At 47.6% G+C, this 20,985-nt stretch overlaps 1 protein-coding gene across 1 annotated transcript in view; it reads right to left on the bottom strand.

Moving 5' to 3' along the window:
- The window catches only part of Tenm4 (teneurin transmembrane protein 4), a 388,185-nt gene that overhangs the window by 47,231 nt on the left and 319,969 nt on the right, over nt 1–20,985 (bottom strand). Inside the window, 5 exon segments of the mRNA XM_060367590.1 lie at nt 7,828–7,848; nt 9,784–10,033; nt 14,666–14,809; nt 17,013–17,280; nt 19,755–20,016. Coding sequence (XP_060223573.1) covers nt 7,828–7,848; nt 9,784–10,033; nt 14,666–14,809; nt 17,013–17,280; nt 19,755–20,016 — 945 coding nt within the window.

Below are 20,985 nucleotides of genomic sequence, written 5' to 3'. Positions count from 1 at the left end.
AGCTCTCCTCTGGGTGGCTCTACCCAGCACCTGACGGAAACAGATGCAGAGATCCACAACCAGACATTGGGTGGAGCACAGGGGACCTTGTAGTGGGAAAGGATAGAAGGACTCAGAGTGGACAGGAAATCCACAAGAAAGCCAACAGAGCCCATTAACCAGGGCCCAGGGGGCCTGTGGAGACTGAAGCACCAACCAAGGACCATTCATGAACCGGACATAGGACCCCTCCACAGATATAGCCGATGGGCAGCTCAGTCCTCATATGGGGCCCCTAGTAAAATAGGGGCTGTCTCTGACATGGACTCTGTTGCCTGCTTTTGGATCACTTTCCCCTGGCAGGGCTACCTCTCCAGGCCACAGGAAAGAAGATGTGCTCAGTTCTGATGCAACCTGATGTGCTGTGGTAGGTGGACGGGTGTGGGGAGGGTCCCCTTCTCTGAGGAGTAGGGGGAAGGGGAAGGGGATAGGGAAACCAGGGAGGGAGGGTGGGACCCAGAGGGGAGGAACAAGGGGCTATGACCAGGATATGAAATAAATAAATAAAAATTAAAATTAGAAAAAAAAAATAAGATTAACGACGAAGCTTGTCACAGGAGACCTGCTAACCCAGGAGAGGAACACGGAGGTGCCTGACTTTAACGGGAAACCCAAGTTGCAAAACAGGCCTTTCTCTCTAAGATTTTCACAGTGACTTCCAATTCCATCTTGGGACTGACAGATAAGACAGGCTAGATGGCCTGCTGCCAGTGTTGACCCCATTTTCCTTTGTTCCTCATGATGGATTTATCAGGAGCCCAGGTGTCTCCCTCCTGCAGTCAGGCATAAATGAGAAGCAGGATCAGTTTCTAATTTGCAGCAAACTCAAGGCAAAAGAAACAGAGCAGAGCAGCAGTGCTGCTGGGGGTCTGCTTCTGGAAGAAAGTCACAAAACCTGGGCTCCGGCAACAGGAAAGACGTGAGACCATGAAGAAACATGAAAGGGATATTTCCCCTAGCCAGAGGTGGGGGCAAAGTGCCCAGGGCATGAAACCAGCTCAGTCTGGATTCCAAGGTGGGCTCGGAAACTTGGGTTTGTCATGTGGTCCCTGGGCCTCCAGCTTCCTTCAGTTACAAGATGGGAGTGTTTATGCTTGCTTATGAACTGGGCATGTTCACATGAAACCACATGTGTCAAATGTGCAGTGTGATGCACAGAGAGAGAACGAGAGAGACAGAGAGAGATGGGAGGTGCTCAGCACTCATGCCTGCTGCTGAATGGTGGTGTTTGCTTTTGGAGATGACTTTCAGATCGGCATCCCCTGCTAAGCCTAGATTCTACCACTCAGGGTCCTGATTACAGTTTCTTCCAAGTCTAGAGCCCATGGGTGTTGGGCTCACCACTGGGAACCCACTGTGATATCGATTGTGCTCATGTGTGTGCTCTGATCATTCATGGGTCCTTCAAATGGCATCTCAGAAGTGTTCATTTATCAAGAATAGAGATTAATCCTGCTCCTTTGGAGAAACCTAATTTTATATGAAGCTTGAGGCTCTCTCTCTCTCTCTCTCTCTCTCTCTCTCTCTCTCTCTCTCTGTGTGTGTATGTGTGTGTTTAGGTCAAGGGGTCTTAGTGTGGCCCTGACTGACTTTCTCAGAAACATCTCTTGCTATGGACAGTGTCCTCTGGGCCAGAGCCAGGTGTCCAGACCTTAGGTTCTCTTATTTATTGTTTTCTTCTCCTGAGTTCCACTAGCACGACATACTGTTCTTTAGTGCCATTTCCTCTTCTGCCCCATACTGCTGTTCCATTGCCTCCTAGTGAATGAGGGAGGAGCCGCTTCCTGCAGCCCAGGTCTTCCTCAGACCATCTTTCTAATCTGACCCAACCCCCCAGCTCATTTCCATGTTTCAGCTTGCAAGACTCTCCCATCTTTCAGAGGAAGCACGGATCTTCCAAGCCAGATGCACTTGGGTCCCTTCCTCACAGACACCCCACAAGGAACTCAGGAACACCAGGCCCCTCGATGCATTTAGCCCGGCCTGCATCCTCTGCTTCATACCTTCTCTTTGCCACTTATTCTCAAGGTACCCAACCAGGGACCTTTTCTGGCAAACTTCCCCTGGCCCCATTTCCTCTGCACCCTGGGCTTCATGTTAGCTTATACCTCACACTAAGCACAAGGCTATTTATACGTCTCTCATACCACCTTTCGGTACTTAAAGGGGAAAAGCCTAGATTTTTTTTTCTCCGCTTTTTCATTTCCAGTGTTCCACTTTCAGCCTCCCAGCACTTAGGAGTGACTTTTCTTAAATAAATGACATGTTCATTTTCAGTTTATTTAGGCGGTATTTGCATTAAAATCACTTAGCTTCTCTTCTACTTCTCACTGGGCTGGTGCTAATAACACAGACATCCTGTTTATCTTGAAATGTCCCCTGGGACTTAGAAGGTGGTACAGATTTAATCTTCCCAGACAACCCCGATCCCGGCTTAATAAAACACAGTGACCTTAGCTCCTGCTCTGTCGTGCTGGAGCATCCTGGTCCCCCAGCTTCCCCATGACAGCCAGGAGGCAGGGGGACTATTTCATTTCAGCGTGCATCACTCATGGTGAACTGGCGTTATCTACCTTGGCAGAAAGAGGACCCCAAGGGAGTATGGTGGAGGGCCCTGTCCACTTACATTAGCCCCTTGAGTGTCTAGCTCGCATTGCCCTGCACTGCCTGAAGAAGTGTTACTCATGTGGATCTTCTGAAATGGGTGACTTCCAGGAGAGGGTGGCCTCGGCAGGATTGTCCTAGATCCTATAAAAGTTATGGCTGCATCTTCCATGCGTATATGGTGGTCAGCACGGGAGTAAACTGTCTGCTTTGAACGGAAGGGGTGAGTGTTCAACTGGGGCAAATCAATGAAATAATTGTGACATCTTCAGTTGTCCAGTGGTCGGGTCTCTGCTCTGTTCTGCCCACACACAGGCCTTTACACACACACACACACACACACACACACACACACACACACACATTTGTTTTTGAGACAAAGACTCATTCTCCCAGGCTGAATACCAAACTCAACATATAGCTGAGGACATCCATGAAGTCTCAATGTCCTGCCTCTACCTCCTGAGTGCTGGGATTACAGATGTGTATCACTAAGCCCGGCTTTATCTGGTGCCAGGATCAAAGCAGAATTTTGTGAAAACCCACAACTTTCTACCAACTAACCTACGTGTTTAACTCCATGTTTCTTCCTCATGCCAGCCAGCACTGGCGGCTGCACCGTGTCTGCGGACTCCACTGGACTCCCCTCCCCAGGCTGCAGACCCAGTTGCCTATGGAATAAAGCTGTGGAGCTAATGACATGGATTGGGACATGTCTGGTGCTGAAGGGTACGGATTCTGTCCTGGCCTCTGCGCTTGACATACATGGCTTTATTCCCTCATAACTATCATGTTTAGTATGGACTGTCTTCTTACGTTTAAGCAACCTGAGAAGGACAGAGATAAAGCACCTGACCGGGACCACACACTGCTGAGCGAATTTCAATCTACACCCGTCCAACTCCAAGACTGTTCTTTCTATTTCTCCTCAGAGCTGCCACAGTTTCCGGAGTATATCAGTGCTGCCTCCTCAAAGCTCCACAATCTGCTGCGAGCCATACAATCCTCAAAAGCATATGGCAGAAGAAACCTCCAGGGGCCCCCTTGACTTGCCCCTCTCAGGAGATTCAGCCAAGTCTCCCCCCACCTGCCCTACCATCCCTGGACCCCCACTTTTCTATTATAGCACACCACATCCTCATGTCTCCACTACAGATACGACAGATCTTGCTTCTGGTGTCTGTAGTACTTTCACAGGTTCTTTGTTGAGTTGGCTGTCTCCTCAATGAAGCCTTGAACCTGGGGCTGGAGAAATGGCTCAACAGTTAAGAACACTACCTGATCTTCCAAAGGACATGAGTTTAATTCCCAGAGCCCATGTGGTGCCTCACAACCATCTGTAACTCCAGTCCTAGGGGACCCAATGCCCTTTCTGGCTTCCAGGGGCAGTGCATACGTATGTGGTACACAGACACACATAGGTGAGGCATCCACATACATAAACCACCACCACTACCAGTATCACCACCACAACAAACACCTTCTTGAACCCTTACAGTAGAGGAACTGCCTTCAAGTCTTATAATAATCCCATTGCATAAATTCAGGGAAAGCGTTCTGAAAATATCCGCTGAATTACGTGTGAATAATGAGTGGGTGAATTTGGCCTCATTGCTGGAGCACACACAGGAAGCTTTCAGCACCCATTGTTGGTGATCTTAGAGTGATGGCTCTGTACATCAGAATCACCTGGAGATGAGAAGAAGTGGGCTGAGCAAGAGTGACCAAGGGGCTGGGCTCTGCCCTTGAGGTCTCTTTGGGCAAGTCCTAGGCACAACCAGACTTGGGAATCAAGCAGAGCATCTCAGACTTCAGTGTGCACAGGGTTCACCTGAAGACATCGCTAAGATGCTGACTGCACTTCCATACTGCAGAACTTGACATTTCTGACATTTCCGGAGCACATCAGTGCTACGCTCTAAGGGTCCATGGACCTGCTGCAAACTATATAAGCCTTGAAGGCACATGACGGAAGGTGGCCTGGTCTGTGGACAGGGAGCACTTTGAGGCTCCACAGCCTGTGTCTCATCCAACTCTGATGCGCAGGTTCCTGAGCAGGGTCAGGTACAGAACTGGATGGCAGCCCTCCTCCTGGGCTTGCTGCAGGGAATTCCAGAGTCTTGCATTGTTTTCTAGCTCTGGGAATGTATCCTTGGCTATGGGAGCATTCCTGGAGCTAGTGAGGTGAAGCCAACCATTCCCTCTACCCTCTTTAGGAAGAAGCAGGAAAGTTCTTGGTAGAGACTGAGAACTTGGGAGACTCTTGTGATGAAAGAATCATCTCTCTACTTCTGAGGGAGAAGTATCCTTGGGTCCCAGAGTAAGATCTCCTTTGAGCAAGGAGCTTTTGTTCACCACATTGGATGCAGCCCTGCCAGAAACTGGTTCACTTGTTCTCACAAGTGGATAGAGGTGAGTGCCAGAGCAAGACAGCCCCTTGCTTGGGCAGATTGCTCTGCTACTCTGAGTCTCTGTGTTTACATCCGAGAAACGGGGGCAATCACACCTACTTCAAAGGGTTATTGTAAGGATAAAAGATATGCAAAGAACATAAACCTCTGCACATAGTGTCTATTCCAAAAACAAAACAAAAAAACAACCAAGACAGTTCATACATGTCAGTTTTTCTTTTTTTTCTGAGACAGAGTCATGTCTTTTCTAGGGGACCTTGAACCTACTAGGTAGGTCTTGAACTTCTGGTCCTCCTTCCTCTACGGGATTAAGAGGTCTGGAGCACCATGCCTGCTTTCTCTGGTTCTAGGAATCGAACCCAGGGCTTCAATAATACTAAAAGAGCACTCTGTTATCTAAGTTATGTCCCCAGCCCCCAAATCTGGTGACCCCGAGAAATCTCTAGAACATCTATGTTGGTGAATAATACTTATGCATTCTTGACATAATGCTGTTTTGCTAGTCTATTTTCCACGACAGTTAGGGACTCTTTTGAGTTAGTACAATATGCGTAGCTTGGTTTGAGAGAGAGTATGTTCATGCATAAGAACAGGCTTCCAACAGTCCTCCTTGACCCCAGGGAAGAAATCTTGGAAGAGACAGAGATGCTTGTTTCCTGACTATGCCCCAAACAGCAGATGCTGAAGGGACTCTGGCTACCAGGAATGTCCAGGATAGCAGGTGGCATGAGGCTAAAAAATCAAAAGCAGTTATGTCTCTCCTGGGGGTATACACACACAGGCCAAGGTTCCCACGGAACCAAATGCTGTTAACTAGAAGAAGCAGAAGCAGCAGACAGACAAAGAGGACAAACTTTTAGAACTTCAGTCTGCCCAACATTCACAGGGGTGGGGGTGCACACTGAGGCTCAGACAGGAAGACATGTGCTAGTATCAGTACCCTCCCCACAACGAAAACCACAGCTGGAACTCAGGTTCCCTGCCTCCTCATTCGGAAACTGGCAGGCAAATGGGCAGGTCTCCTTTTTCCAACAGATTTTCCCGCCTGAGAAAACAATGAGTTGAAAGAAGACAGGCATCTGGCTTTGATCCCATACTATGGCTGTATCAATGGATCACTGACGGTCAGAAGGCTGCACACCCACACACACCAACACATTTCCACACACTTGCAGAGACAATCATGACTCTTTTCAATTGATAGGGAATGGAAACCAGCCAATGCCACGTGGTGCAATACTCCCCAGCTGTGTTTGCCAGTACCACAGCCATGTCCTGGGGGATGTCATCATGGACTAAATGATTCCCTGTTAAATGCCAGGGTTTAATTTAAGGTGCACATGGAGTGTACCTCTGCAATATAGAAAGTGAGAGGACAGGTCAATGGCCAGTTCAGTATCATCCATATGAAGCTCATTGAACACAGGCTTCAGTGTGAGCAAAGAACATTTCTGTTCCAGGAAGTGCATATTCCCCACTGGTGATGGTGTGAACCAGGAAATCAGTTATGTTTCCGTGATTATGCTGGCTGCCACAAAGCCTAGACTTTAAGGCTTGACCACCGGTGTTCCTCCTTGTTTTTTACTTTTGGTCCCAATTTCTGCTGAATTTACCTTTCTAAATGTGTCTCTGGTTGTAAGAAGACTCAATTCCTTTTTCACTAAAGATGGAGGCATCTCATCATCTTATCATCATTATAATAAATTATAACACGCTAACTACAAGACCAACCTATAGAGATTGTAATAGTTATTGTAACCCCTAGTAACATGTCTTTCCATAGCAATTTTTGAAACTTTTCTCTGTGCCTGAAAAGGCTGACTAGTTTGAAGAGATCCTTTTTTTCCTTACAATAATTTTTTCAATAACTGCAAGATAAAAATAAAATTTCTGAGAGCTGAAGCAATTATTTCTGGGCTCTACCCTGGGAGGGAGCTTCGCTCTCCTCCTCCGCAGACTGGATTTAATCACAGATGTCTATCTCACAGGGTGATTCGGACATAGATGGCATTCATGTGAACTGTCTAACTTTCTGCTATGCCGCGAGTGCTCCACACATACAAATTATTACTCAAAATAATATATGCACATACACATACCTATTTACATAGAGAAGTCAAGTCCGTAAAGGCTGGTGGTTCAGGCTCTTCTTCACTGTCCCGAAGAGCCTGCTTTTAGAGAGCTATCCCACACGCCATTTTGATCTGAGTCTTATGCAGATACCCAAGAGTCTCCCTTGTGCCTGTGCAAACCTCAGCTCTGTGTGGACAGTTTTGAAATCTACACACTGACACAGTTCTGTGTGAGCACTGTTCTCTGCATGAAGTCACTGTGATGCCTGCCTGCTCTGGAGGGCTCCCTGGCAGTCCAGGTGCTCTGACTTTGAGGTCTGGGTCCTGTCTGTTTTCATACTCTTCACCTGCTTAAGATGGTCTCAGCACTCCCCATCATGGCCAGAAGTCTTGGTGGTGTGCTGTTCTCAGGATTAGGCAGGCTCTGGCCCTGAAGTTCTTCCCCCTCTTTCCCAGCCTGTCACATCTGTAGACTGCAGGACGAGCGCCTCACTTCGCCACAGGTACAGGGATTTGAATCCTTGCCACCGACCCTCTCGCTATTAGTTGGGTGTTCTAGTTGCAACCGACCATCCCCTATCAGCTCCTAACCACACAGGGTTTCTTTGCCATTGAGTCATCCGAAATTGACAAGTGTGGCTCACCATACAGCATGCAACAAGGCCGGGGAGAGGCAGGCAATTCTCCACTGGTTGGCTTACCTATGTCTGAAATCTTTATTCCTGACAGAAGACAGGAGAGCAGGGGATAGAAGAAAGAACGAGGTGTTAGCGGCTGGGTTAGGAGCATTATTAGCAGCTGAAAACTTGACAGCAACGGTAGCATACAACACGGTAATAAATAAAGACTTAGCGGCATGACACTGATGCATTTTATATTGGATCCTCCTTGTCAGTGAGCTCACTTACAAGCAGCTACACATCACAAGTGAGGCCCAGCTCCACGCGCACCACCGCACTGCCGACTTTGGGAAGCAGACAGGCCTGGCACAGCGTGCTGCTGCGGCGGGGGCTCACAGGAGGAGCAGGCGATTCTCTTCTCTGGACGGACACACGCCAGAGATAGACACGCAGGCTTGCTGCTGCTCCAGGTCTCTGCTTGCGTGCCTGCTTTCCTATGAAAGTTTTCAAAATGTGGGGAGCCTACCAAGAGCCTACTATGGCCCGGGACTGGAGAATGAGTATAATTAGGGAGAGGATGGCACAGAGAAAAAGGCCCAGCAGGAAAAGACTGGAGGAAGATAAAGCAAGATGATGACATCCTGAGACTTCTTTCCTCATTTTGGTTATTCCTTCTTTACCTCTTGCAGTGATCGCCAACAGTAGTGGGAGAAGGGAAGGAAAATAGCCTATATTATTTGGAGGCTATGGAAATGAGAGGCCCAAAATTTGAAAGTGTGCTCCAAGTCACACAGCTTCTCCGCTGAGGACACCTGACTCCTGGTCCTTTGCTCTTCCCGTCAGAGCATTTAAGCTCACCTGCTGGAAGCAAATACAGTCAAGGGGTCCTTCTTCCATGACCCATGCCTATGTGTTAGCCTCCTTACAAAGAAAAGGGGCAAAAATGTTCTGCTGGGGTCAGGAATCTCACTCAGCCCCATGCGTGGTTTCCTAGGTGCCCATAGCATGTCAGCCTCCGTGAGCTTCCTCAGGTGAGCTGTGTGGGGACGGGTGCTCACAGCATTTCAGAATGAAGCATCGGGCAGGCACTTAGCGTGCTCTGCCTCCTCTCACACGTGACGTTCATCCAGCATGATGGAACAAGCGTCACCGTGCCAGGCAGGCCAGAGCTGTGTAATGACCTTTTAGGTTCAGGTTCTAGATGTTGGACTTTGAACATGTACTTCAAATTCCCTGGGCTTCCTTTCCCGAAGGTTGATAATAGTTAATGCCTTACAGAACTGTCCTACTGGTAAACAGTAGGACCCTAACTTCCCTTCCGTGCTCTTCAGAGTACACCCTTCCCTCTCAAGTCACGCCTTGCTCATATCCAAACCAGGATATGGGAGGATTATTTGCTCCAAGGTAAAAAGAACTTCCCATAATTTCTTCTGAAATGAGAGCGGGGCTCCCTGTCTCTGAAGTTCAGCTTCTCTCTTCCCATAGAACCCACCTTGTGACAGGGCTTTGGCTCAGGGACATGGGGAAGAAGGCAAAGTCCAGCTGTTCCCCAGCTGAGGGTTGCTGTTCTATCACTTGTGGTGAGGAGTGAGGGTCTCTCTCTGTGGGCTCTGCTGTACCCACAGAGCAGGGAGGCATGGCCTGCAGCAGCCTTGGACCTCACTTTGCCTCAACCCTGGCTGGACAGAGGTGACCGCTTCTGAGGAATGCTAAAGAACAGGGCCAAACTTGTGACATTTGTTTGCTGTAAATCCTTTGTTCTTACAAAAAGACCCTCGTAACCGATTCTATCAGTTCAGTGCAGAGAGAAGGTTGAGCGGTTCCAAGGGGACTCATTTTCAGCTGTCAGTAGCCGTCCACATCATCTGGACATGAAGGACAACTCAGCCCATCACAGAGAACAGGGGAGGCAGCACCTGATGGAGCTGGAATGGCAGGTGCAGCTTTGTCCTGTCCTACTTCTCTGGTCCCCATAGGTAAGGGCTGCTGGGCCTCATGATGGCAAGGGGACATTACCAAGAATCACAGAGAACATACCTCATCTCCAGGATGTTGGTGACATTTCCGGAGGGGAAGATCCTGCGGATGTAATTGAAGTCTCCCACATAGAGACTCCCGTCGGAGCCGCAGGTGAGGGCCACAGGGGCCAGGAGCTTGTTGCCATCAGCAAGGCCATTGCAGCTGGGGCAGGAAATGCTCCTTCTGCGCCCGTTGCCCATGACGCTGCCGATGACTGGCGGCTGCTGAGACACAAACTGGTTCTCTCCATTCCCTTTGTGCAGGATGCCTGGGACGAGGAGAGAGCAGCGTCAGGGGGGGAGCAGAGGACCCTCTTCCTTTGCTTGGCCAACATTATCTTGATGTTGCCGAGTATATGTGGCTTTGGCCAAACACTTTCAGGCTACCTGAGAGGCTCCAGTGTTTACTGAATGAATTCTCACCCTGGGCCTATGAGGTAGACCTGTTACCACTGTTGTGACAGACAGAATACATAAGCACTTTAGCCAAGGCCCTACAGCCAGAAAGTGGGAAGATCAAGAATCTCTCTCTCTCTCCCTTCCTTCCTCCCTTTCCTTCCCCCCCCCCTCTCTCTCTCTCTCTCTCTCTCTCTCTCTCTCTCTCTCGTGTGAGTGTGTGCAAGGGTACATGTGTATATGTGTGTGTAGGAGTACATAGGTGCATATGGAGGCCAGAGGACAATCTGCCATCCTTTATCAGGTGCTATCCTCCGAGTTTTTCTTTCTTTTCTTTCTTTCTTTCTTTCTTTCTTTCTTTCTTTCTTTCTTTCTTTCTTTCTTTCTTTCTTTCTTTCTTTCTTTTTTTTTTTTTGATGCAGGGCCTCTCATGTCCTGAAACTTGCCAAGTAGGCTAGGCAGGCTTGCCAGTGAGCCTCAGGGATCTTCCTGTCTCCTCTTCTTCAGGGCTTGGATTGTAAGCATATTCCACCATGCCTATGTTTTAGAAGATATGCTTTGTGTATGAGTGTTTTGCCTACACATATGTGCCTGGTGCCTGCAGAAGCCAGAAGAGGGCAGGAGATTGGATTCCCTCGAGCTGGGAATGGCTGCGAGCCATTGTGTGGGTACTGGGAATTGAGCCCAGGTCCTCTACAAGAGCATGTGCTCTTAATGGCTGAGCTATCTTTCCAGTGCCCACCTTTTTCTGGCATTTTTTTACCTGGGTTCTGGGAATAGAACTCAGGTCCTTGTGCTTGCAAGACCAACACTTTACTGACGGAGCTATCTCTTCAGTCCAGGGTACAGCTCTTGAGCATTTACGCAGCCCCCCAGGCCTGGTCCGAATCTGGGCACAGCACAGATTCGCAGGTGTATGTGCTTACTTTTTTCTTCCCACCAACACGATTTCAAGTGCTGAGCTCATGTCCCTTTCACTTCTGTATCCCAAGTGCCTAGCATAGAATCTGACAGAGTGGATACCAATACATGTTTATAGAACTAAAGGAGGGAAACAGCCTGCTCACCAACATGGACCCGGCTTTTCACCTGGTTTTACAGTTGACAGGCTGATCCTGCACCTTGCAGAGACCTTGAGTGTCTTTGCTACTCATACTGCTCTGTGGCCTCAGTTTCGCAGCAACCAAAGAAAGGGACTGACCTCAACGACTTGTCTTCTTTCTGACGTGTTTACAGTGTCTTCATTTCTAATCATCCTTTTCCATCTGTGTATTGCCACAGCCTCCAGGCTGCATCCTGCCTCCTGCCGCACCCCTTTCCATGGTCCCTGAGTGGGGCTGGGATCCTCTAGGTTACAAGAATCTCCTTTCAAAGCGTCACCCTCCAGCTCTGCCCAAACCATGTCCTTTATTGAACGGGTTTAATTTAAATTTTACATAGTCTAATCAGCTGTTTTTTCCAAGTCCAAGTTTGTGCCTTTTTAGGTTTTTGTGAAATCTTTTCTTGAGATTTAAAAGTGGTTTATATTTTCTTCTATTAATTTTAAAGCACTTTCACACTTGGATGTTGAACAGTATTTAAATTTATTTTGCACAGAGTGTGGAGTGGAGGTGTAATTTTCCTATATACACTGGAGTATTTTCTCCAGTGTTAGTTTCTGGAGCCTGCATCCAATGTCACGTGCTGGTCTCTCTATAGAGAATGAAGTTTTTATTTATGCACAGGGCGTATGGCAAGACTTTCCAATCATCCACTGAAGGCCCACCCACCCGTTTCTTCTTCTGCAGCTAACATGACTCCTGGTATCTAGCTGGGCACATGTCTGCCTGCAATCATGACCCCAGCCCTGGGGCAGCCTCATCTGTGACTGAGTCTTGGCCAATGGCCAAGTGCTGATGCTGTGGTCATCTCCTGGGCAGCATCCCACAATAAAAGGGCCTGGCTCTTTTTTTTTTTTTTCCTGTTCCTTACTGATTGATGTTCCCACATGAGCAAGGATGCAAGGATGTGCAGGCTGTAGCTGAAGCCATTACCTTGGACTGTGACTTGGAGTAAAGGACAGCATGAACAAGGAGAGCAGAGGAGCCAGGGCTTCTGAGCCCACAGCCCAGGATAATCTGCCTCCAAGGGCTTGCAGGCAAGTAGAAAATGAAGTTTGACTGAGTGCAGTTCTGTTACTTTGGAGTTTTAGATACTGAGCACCAAAGCCAGCTTTTTGTTTGTTTTGTTTTTCCCATTTAAAAAAAACATGCAATATGTTTTAATCCCATTCACCCCATTGCCTTCTCTTCTCCCCCAGCCTTGATTCCTACTTTGTTCCTAAACAGACACCTCTTTCCTTCTACATCTTTTGAGAAAAAAAAAAAAAAAACATACCCTAGATTCTTCACATGAGGAAAACAAGGTATTTGAGTCTAGCTTATTTTACTTAACACTATTATTTTCAGTTCTGGCCATTTCCCTGCAAATAATGTAATTTTGTTCTTTGTTATAGCTAAATAAGACTCCATTATAAAAGACACATTTCCTTTATTCATCTCTTGATGGGCTTCTAGGCTGGCTCCATCATGTGGCTATTGGGAACAGTGTAGGCGTAACATGATGCTCAGATATCTCTGTGGTTGGATGAATTTCATTCCTTGGGTCTTGTTTGGTTGGCTGAGGACCTTCCTTACAGATTTCCATAAGTGGTAACAACGACTCACAATCCTGCCAGTCATGTGTAAGGATTCCCTTGCCTGTATCTTCTCTGCTGTTGTTACTAGTTTTCTTTTTTTTCATTTTATTTATAAAGGTTTGTTTATTTATATAAGATGTACTGTATGTTGAATATACTCCCCTCAGACTTCCCTCCCCTCCCTGGGTTGATCGTCTTGATGTTGGCCATTCTGACTGGGATGAGATAGACTTTCAGATGGATTTTCACGTCCTGATTACCAACGATGTTAAGCAATACTTTCTCATATTTGCCGGCCATTTGAGACCATCCTGTTGACCACTGACCCGTGCTACTATCATGGGTCATTTCTGAACCTCTGCTCTGCTCCATGACTCTATTTGTGGGTTTCTCTATTAATACCACACAGGTCCAGATTTTCATTTTCTTTTTTTTTATTTTTATTTTTATTTTTATTTTATTTTATTTTTTTTTTTTATCAGTTACATTTTATTAACTCTGTATCCCAGCCGTGTCCCGATCCCTCATTCCCTCCCAGTCCCTCCCTCCCTCCCTCCCTCATCTCCACTGTGCCCCTTTCCAAGTCCACTGATGGGGGGGACCTCCTCCCCATTCATCTGATCCTGTTTTATCAGGTATCTTCAGGACTGGCTGCAAAGCCCTCCTCTGTGGCCTAACAGGACTGCTCCTCCCTTCGGGGGTGGGGAGACCAAAGAGCCAGTCATCGAGTTCCTGTTAGAAATAGTCCCTGTTCCCCTCACTTTGGGAAACCAATTGGTTACTGAGCTACCACAGGCTACATCTGAGTGGAGGTTCTAGGTTATATCCATACATGGTCCTTGGTTGAATGTCAGTCTCAGAAAAGACCCTGTGCCCAGATATATTTGGTCCTTGTGGAGCTCCTATCCTTTCCCCATCAGACTAACTCCCCTTCTTTCTTATGATTCCCTGTACTCTGCCAAAGGTTTGGTCATGAGTCTTTGCTTTGAAAACACTGCTAGTTAGAGTCTTTCAGATGCGCTCAGTACAGACTTTCATTTTCTAACTTCATTATGTGGTGAGTCCTTTTCTTTTTTTTTTTTTAGGGAGTCCCAGGAATGTACAAGTCTTTCATTATACATTTTGATTTGCCTGTTCAGTTTCTCTCGCTTAAATCTGCTACGGAATTGACAAGCGTCCCTGCCACTTTAGACTAGGCGGGAGATAGGCGACTTTGTCACTATCCCTGTCTAGGGATAGTAGTGGGTAACGACATGGTCACTACAACTCCTGTCTCAAGGCAGAGAACCTTCAGACTGAGTTCCCTAAAGTGCAGATGTTACCAACACCCGCTGTGGATGAAGCCTGAAGTCATAGTTTTCTTACACTGGTAAGGCTGCTTATGCCTGAGCTTTGGAAGTTCTTCCTTTGATCCCTCCCTCAGCTCAAATGACAGAGAAGGACCCTCTCTCCAAATGCCCTTCTCCAGAGCTGCAGTGCCTTGACTCATACTCTAAGAGGCCTGCCCTCTTAGACTATCTCCTATTTGATACCTGGGGTGCTGCTCTTAGCCGTTTTGGGATGCTGCTCAGAGATCCATTGACACTTTGATGACAGTGAAGGGAGAGCTTCTCCTATGCCCCTCTGGTCTCCTACGCTTTCATCTGTCATTTGCTGACAACCTTCTCAATATCACCCCTGTTGTTCATTGTGTGTTTTTTTCTCCTTTTTCTTCCTTACTTCTTTCTTTCCTACCTCCTTTCATTTCTGTGTGTGTGTGTGTGTGTAATGGGATAATGAAGAAGGCGCCACCCTAGCCTAGCTCAAGGAATCCCATGATTCCACTCACCACTCTGGATGTTCAGGGCGTGGTGCTTATCCAGGCTCCAGCCCCCCAGCTTGGATGCATCGATTTCATAGCCCTGCAACACCGCCGTCCTTTTCTCCCACAGGATCAGATCGGGGCAGGATTCGTATTCATAACCCACAGAAACTACAGGAACATAAGAGCAAAATGCACAGATGAGCAACGTCTCCTCTCTTACCTTTAGCCCCACACGCAAGGCCTCTGGTTATTTATTATAGGGAAGATAAAAGGAGCATACTTTTACCTGGGAACTAGAACCACGTGAAATACCAAATACCAACACAATGATGCTGGGCCTTAAAGAAAATTTCTTTTTTTTAAGAATAACTGCACATTATTAGAAAAAGTTAAATGTGCCACACACTTTCAAAAGACCCAAGTGAGTTGGGAAAATAATCCTTTAAAATGTTTTGTATATGTTGTGATGTTGTGCACGTGTGTGAGTACATGTGTGTGTGGAGGTACATGTACACGTGTGTATGGAAATCACTTGGCTTTTACATGCATTTTGAGGATCCATATAGTCTTCACTCTTGCCTTGCAAGTGTTTTCACCGTTGGCACCATCTCCCCAGCCCTGAAGTGATCTTTAATAAGGAAAGCACCCTATGAACTTTTCACTGTAGACTTATTTGTGGCCGTAGATAACCGGGAGTGACAAAGTGTTCAGTCAGGTGAGAATCTAATCATGTCTGACCCAGGGACATTACTCAGCCCCAGGACATCATGGTCAGGAAGACCAGCTGATGCTGGTCATACGAGATGCTTAAAGAAAATGCTCATTTTAAAAGGATGATTGTTTTTATAGTCATTTGTGATAAAAAAAAAAAAAAAAGAGTTCCCTAAGCTTGGCTTCTGTGGCAGCCCAGGCAGTGGCCTTGGGAGAGCATTGGCTGAGATAGGAAAGCCATTTCTTCAGTAACTCCTCAGAAAGGGCACTGCTCTCCAGGTGGCAACATCTGATCACGTGGCTGAGACAAGAGCTAACAACTGGTCAGCCCCCGAACAGTATTCACAGATGCCTAAATGCCTGCAGCAGACAGAGGATGGGCTAGAAGATGTCTTGATGTCTCACTGGCAGTCACAAGGCCTACCTCTGGCTATGATGATCTCAGCAAAAATACGCCCTAGTGCTGGAGTCTCGTGGCATTGGCTTTTTGAAACTGCCTAGTGGACACTAAATATGCTCAAGTCAATAAATAAATAGAGCAAAAGCCTTGGCTTTGTGTTTGTAGATGATAGATGATAGAAGGGGCAGTGAACGGTGAGCTGTGGCCTTTCTGCTCCCAGACAGCCCTTGTGTCACAGGGTAGGGATGCAAATCCTAATGAAGAGCTGGATGAATCTAGTTTTCTCCCATCTTTCTGGGTGTCTTTGGATTCACTGCAGCTGGGCGCCCTAGCATCCTCCATGTGGCTGTGAGGATTCATTGTGATGCTAACATGTACGACAGCACAACCGTGGAACAGGGGCTCAAGAGATTCGCCCCACTCTCTTCCTGCCTCTCACCACTCCTTTCCCCTTCTCTACCTTATCTCCTTCCTTTCCAAGGACAACTTGACTTCTCGGATCCTTTCTGTCTTTGCTAGGTGAAGACCATTGGATGGGAATAGGGCTCAAGGTGAAGGAATCTGCTGGGCCATTGCTCCTCAGTCACCTTGTTAGGGGTGACTACTGACTACCCATCTCTGGTACCCTGCTCTAATCCAGAAGTTGGAAGGACAGTCATCTTGCGAAGCCTAAGATCCTGTGAGGCAGCCAGCCTCTGTATCACCCTAAAGGAGATAGAGATAACAACAACAGGGGCGGTGTCTCTGACGGGAAGTAGAATCATGAGGCCAGATGGGAACGGTGTCACACACCTACAATCTTAGCACCAGGCTATGCTGAATCAGAAAGAAGATTGTGAGTTCAAGGCCAGTCTGTGCTACACAGGAAATCTGAGTTTACTCTGGGTTACACAGGGAGGCCCTGCGTGTCAGCAAGTCAAAACAAATATGAAGGCAAAAATAAATTTTTGACTTTTGCAGTTATGGTCGAAAACATGGAAGAGGCTCCTCTATTTTAATTTTGGATTTCAGCAGGATGGCTGCGGTGTGGCCAGGTAACATATGCAGATTCTGTAACCACTTTCCATGCTTGGGCTTTGTACATCCAGGTCTTTCTAGGTTAGAGATGGCCACTGAGGAGTCACAGCTCCAGTAAGCCCTGTGTGGTTTTGACCTGAAAAGAGGAAGTAAGACACATCCATGAAGGAAGCTGCTTCCTGGTTCTGCTCTGTCTCCGCCAACGTGTGGAGCCTGTGTCTCAGATGCTTGGGGGAGACTTACCGAAGGCTTCTGAGAGCCCAAACACCTTCTGGTTGTAGACATCTGTCTTGTCCCAGATGAAGTAATAGGACAGGTCAGGGGCTGCTGCAAACCACTTCCTGAAGAGGCGACCCTCGACTGCCACCATGAGGTGGACTTTCATGAGGTTGAAGGGGATGGTGGGGTGTGTGAGGCTGATCCTCAGGACAGACTTGTAGCCAGGGGTGCGGCTGCTCAGATAGCTCAACCTCATCTTGCATCCAGCAATGATGATTTCCTCTTGCAGGGCCTACAGCACAAGACAGATCACAGCAGGGATGTCACTGTGGCTTCGTGGAGAAGTTACCTCCAAGACCTTGTGGACTTTGGGTGTTTAGGGGTCACAGGATGAAGCAGACAGGAGGGAGGTGAGGAGGAGAAGGACAAATAACAGGAGGAGGGTAGGGAGAGGTGAGGAAAGAGGAGAGGGAATGCAGAAGGAGGACTAGTCCTGGTCTCCAGGGCCAGTTCCTACATGGTGTGCCTGAATTAACAAACTCACCTCTGTGAGCCTCAGGCCCTTCCCCAGTGTAACACGGATGAAGAATCATGGGCCTGAGAGGACACATAAGATAATCTACAGAAGATATTCAGCAATTTACACTCTGACCCATGAACCTGGGAATCTGCACTTCCTCAGTGGATCAACACCCGTACGGTTGCACTGTCGAAGTGCCTAACCCGTTGCTGTCGTTAGACAGGACATGAGATAGCTGGTGCCTACGGTGCTGAGGGCAGGGATGTCACGAAGAGAAGCTAATGCAGACAGCGGCCTGAGCCTGATGGATGGTTTCTAGCTAAAGCTTTCCTAAAGTGAGATGCAGTTTAAATGTGTCCTTTTAGGAAGGTCACAGAGACCACACCGGCCGAACAAACAAATCATCAGGCAGTGCTTGAGGGCCTGGCAAGACCTGTTCCAGTGTCCCAGTTCATCCCCAGAGAGGCTGGGCTGGATACATGGAGTTTTCAGTGCACAATGGACTTCAGCTCCAGTGCCTTTGAGAGAAGCAGAGTAGGGCAGGCAGCAGGCTCCGCCTGAAGATGGAGACAGTCAGTGAATCCCAGGTGATCACATGGGAGGTGAACACAGGGGACTGTCAATAGCTCGATGCTCCGGGCTATCTCTCAAGGAGGGAACATTAAATCAGTTGAGCCCAACATTCTATTCAAGGGATGATGGCTATTTTCACCCTGTGTTTACAGAGGAACTGAGCCCTTTTCATTGTGTTTATTGCATAGAAGGGTGTAGACTTTTTGTTTATGCTGCTTTCTCGAATACAGGAAATGCTATAGACTGGGCTTAATCCAGGGCCATCTTCTCAGGCCACAGTTTATAGTTCCAGGCAAAGTAAGCTACACACCCGGGTGAGCCACAGGGGCCCGTGAGTGCCGACCTGATGCTCTCATAAATATTTCCCTTCATTCATGTGCCCGCCCATCACAGTTTCCACATCCCGGCTCTTGCAAAGATTAACCAAGATGGGCCCGGGAAAACAAAGAGTTGTTTTTATGTGTTTTGTGAGGCTAACAATATGTAAGGTTTGTGCCCCAGCTGGATCTGTAGGCTCAGAGAGTGCTGTAGAAAGGGTGTGACCTTGAACCTCATTTGTTCCGTAGTTTCTGCTCCTGGGAAAGGATGTCTAGCCTGGAGCTGAGCCAGGGTTGACTAACAAATTACCTCTCTCCAGCAAGTTCAGTCTCTGCTGACAAGCATTTCATACAAAAGGTCAGCCTGGCCACTGAGACAGGAGACAGGTGCTGAATCCCTGAGAAGGCCTGAGCTTTCTGCACAACGAGAATTCAGAAACGGTTGTGTTTTCTTACTAGGGACTGGCACTGGGAACTACTCAACAGGGCACACTCAGTGAGATGTGCTTGCTCATCCAGGCGTAAAATACACACACATAAATGTGTAAACAGCCTGTTCTACCCGCACCAGGGCAATCCATTAACATGCACTTTCCTGGAGGTCTCATTAGGCAGGCAGGTGAGCTGGGCTTCTCTGGGCGTCTGCCCTGCCATTTCCCCTCTTCCTCTGGCCTTCTTTTCTACCTATAGACATCAGACCGGGGACGATGGAGGAGATCCAACCCAGTATTGCTTTGCTAGGCAAAGAAGCTATCTTAATTTCCATCAGATTAAAATACATTTTTCTCAATTACTTCCCTTTAATGATAATTAAGTAAAACATTTGCATGTGTAGATTTGATCCAAAGCAATCCTTAATTGGCACAAAGGCAGCATGTGTTAAATAATCTTAGTAATAATAATAGGTAAAATTTATTGAGCACTTACTAAGTGCCAGGCCTTGTGCTAAGTACCTCATCTTACATTTTTCTTATTTACTCTTTATTAAAATGCTTACTGCTTGGGATCCCATGGCTTATTCCTATTCATAGGAACTATTACTGCAGAAATACCAAGAGAGATGAGACTCTGAAAGCTGAAGAGGAACAAAGTAGAGCGAACAAGGTAGAAAGAGCCAAGGAGTTTATTGTCAGCGCCACTGTGGCAGGCAGGCTGCAGACACACACCCGTCTTTAGCACGTTAGGTAGTCTTCATTCCCTGATGCCGCGCCCACTATGAAGTTTGGAGAGGCAGGCTTTCGGGGTCTCACCCAGGCCCATACAGGTGCTTTCTCTCTTTACATTACCTCTGAGATTGTCCTCTGCCCCCAAATAAAAGAAAAGAGATTGCTTGGCATTATCAAGAAGTCTGGGTACCTGGATTTCTGGGACAATGGGGCCTTTCTCAGCACAGGAGCTGGCAAAGGATGTCAGTGGGGATGGAGACACCACAGGGTTGGGGCGGGCGAAGTTGCTCAGGTCGCAGCTGGGAATCTCATTCTCCTCATGTCTCATGACGATGGTTTCCATGACAAAGAAGCGGTCCCAGGGTAGCCAGAGGGTATGCTCCTGCGTGATGAAGGGTGCCCGTTCGAATCTCAAGATGATGGAGATGCCGCCATTTGTGACCAGGTCAAAGCTGTGGGTGGGGGACAGTAGCAGCAGGAAGAAGATGAGAACAGTGAGATACTGAAGAATCACAGAAAGGGTCTGAGTGCCTAGTGAGGGTCCTCTACCACCCAGAGGCTGGAATGCAGCCACAAAGAGCGACAGAGACTCCAGAAACCATTGTTGCTAGAAAACGATTGGCCAGGGAGAGTTTACAGATGCTGAATTGACCACCACAGCAGGAACTGTTTAGTAGGACTCATGGCAGCTGGTGAAGCTCTGCCGTGGAGGTCCTGGAACTGTCACTGTGTCAGAGCCAGAGCCTGCTAAGGAGCCAGCAGGAAGAGACTGAGTAAGTGTTCCCCGGGCATTGGGAATTCAAACCCAGTCCTTACTGCCACGAACTCTAGTGTGGCCAGGGTAAATCGGCCAGCCTCTTTGAGCTTCAGTTTTCCCATCTATAAAACCCAAAGGTTTATGTGGATTCTCTCTGTGTGTGTATGCATGGGCGCATGTATGCACGTGCATCTGTGTCTGTGTGTGTATGTATGGAGACCACAGGCTGATATTGGTGTTTTCTTCAACTGCTTCCGTACATTAGTATTGTTGTTGTTTGGCACAGCTCTACCTTCATCTGTAATATATATATATATATATTTAATAAATATATATAATAAATACATAGATATATTTAAGACAGGGTCTGTCTATGGTCCTGGCTATCCTGGAGCTCACTATGTATACTAGGCTGGCCTTGAACTCAAGATTCTCCTGCTTCTGCCTCCTAAATGCTGGGATTAAAGGCGTGCACCACCATGCCTGGGCATTGAGACAAGTCTCTTAATGAGCCTGGAGCTTGTAGTTTTGTCTGGACTAGCCAGCCAGTAAGCTCCTGGGATCCATACGTCTCTACCTCCCAGCTTTCATGTGGGTGGTAGAGATCCAAATTCAGGTTTTCATGCTTTTACAGAACTACCTTCTCAATGGGGCCATCTGTCCA

The sequence above is a fragment of the Meriones unguiculatus genome, chromosome 14 (genome assembly GCF_030254825.1).
Source record: "Meriones unguiculatus strain TT.TT164.6M chromosome 14, Bangor_MerUng_6.1, whole genome shotgun sequence".
NCBI lineage: Eukaryota > Metazoa > Chordata > Mammalia > Rodentia > Muridae > Meriones > Meriones unguiculatus.
This window is presented reverse-complemented; position numbering and strand designations above follow the sequence as displayed.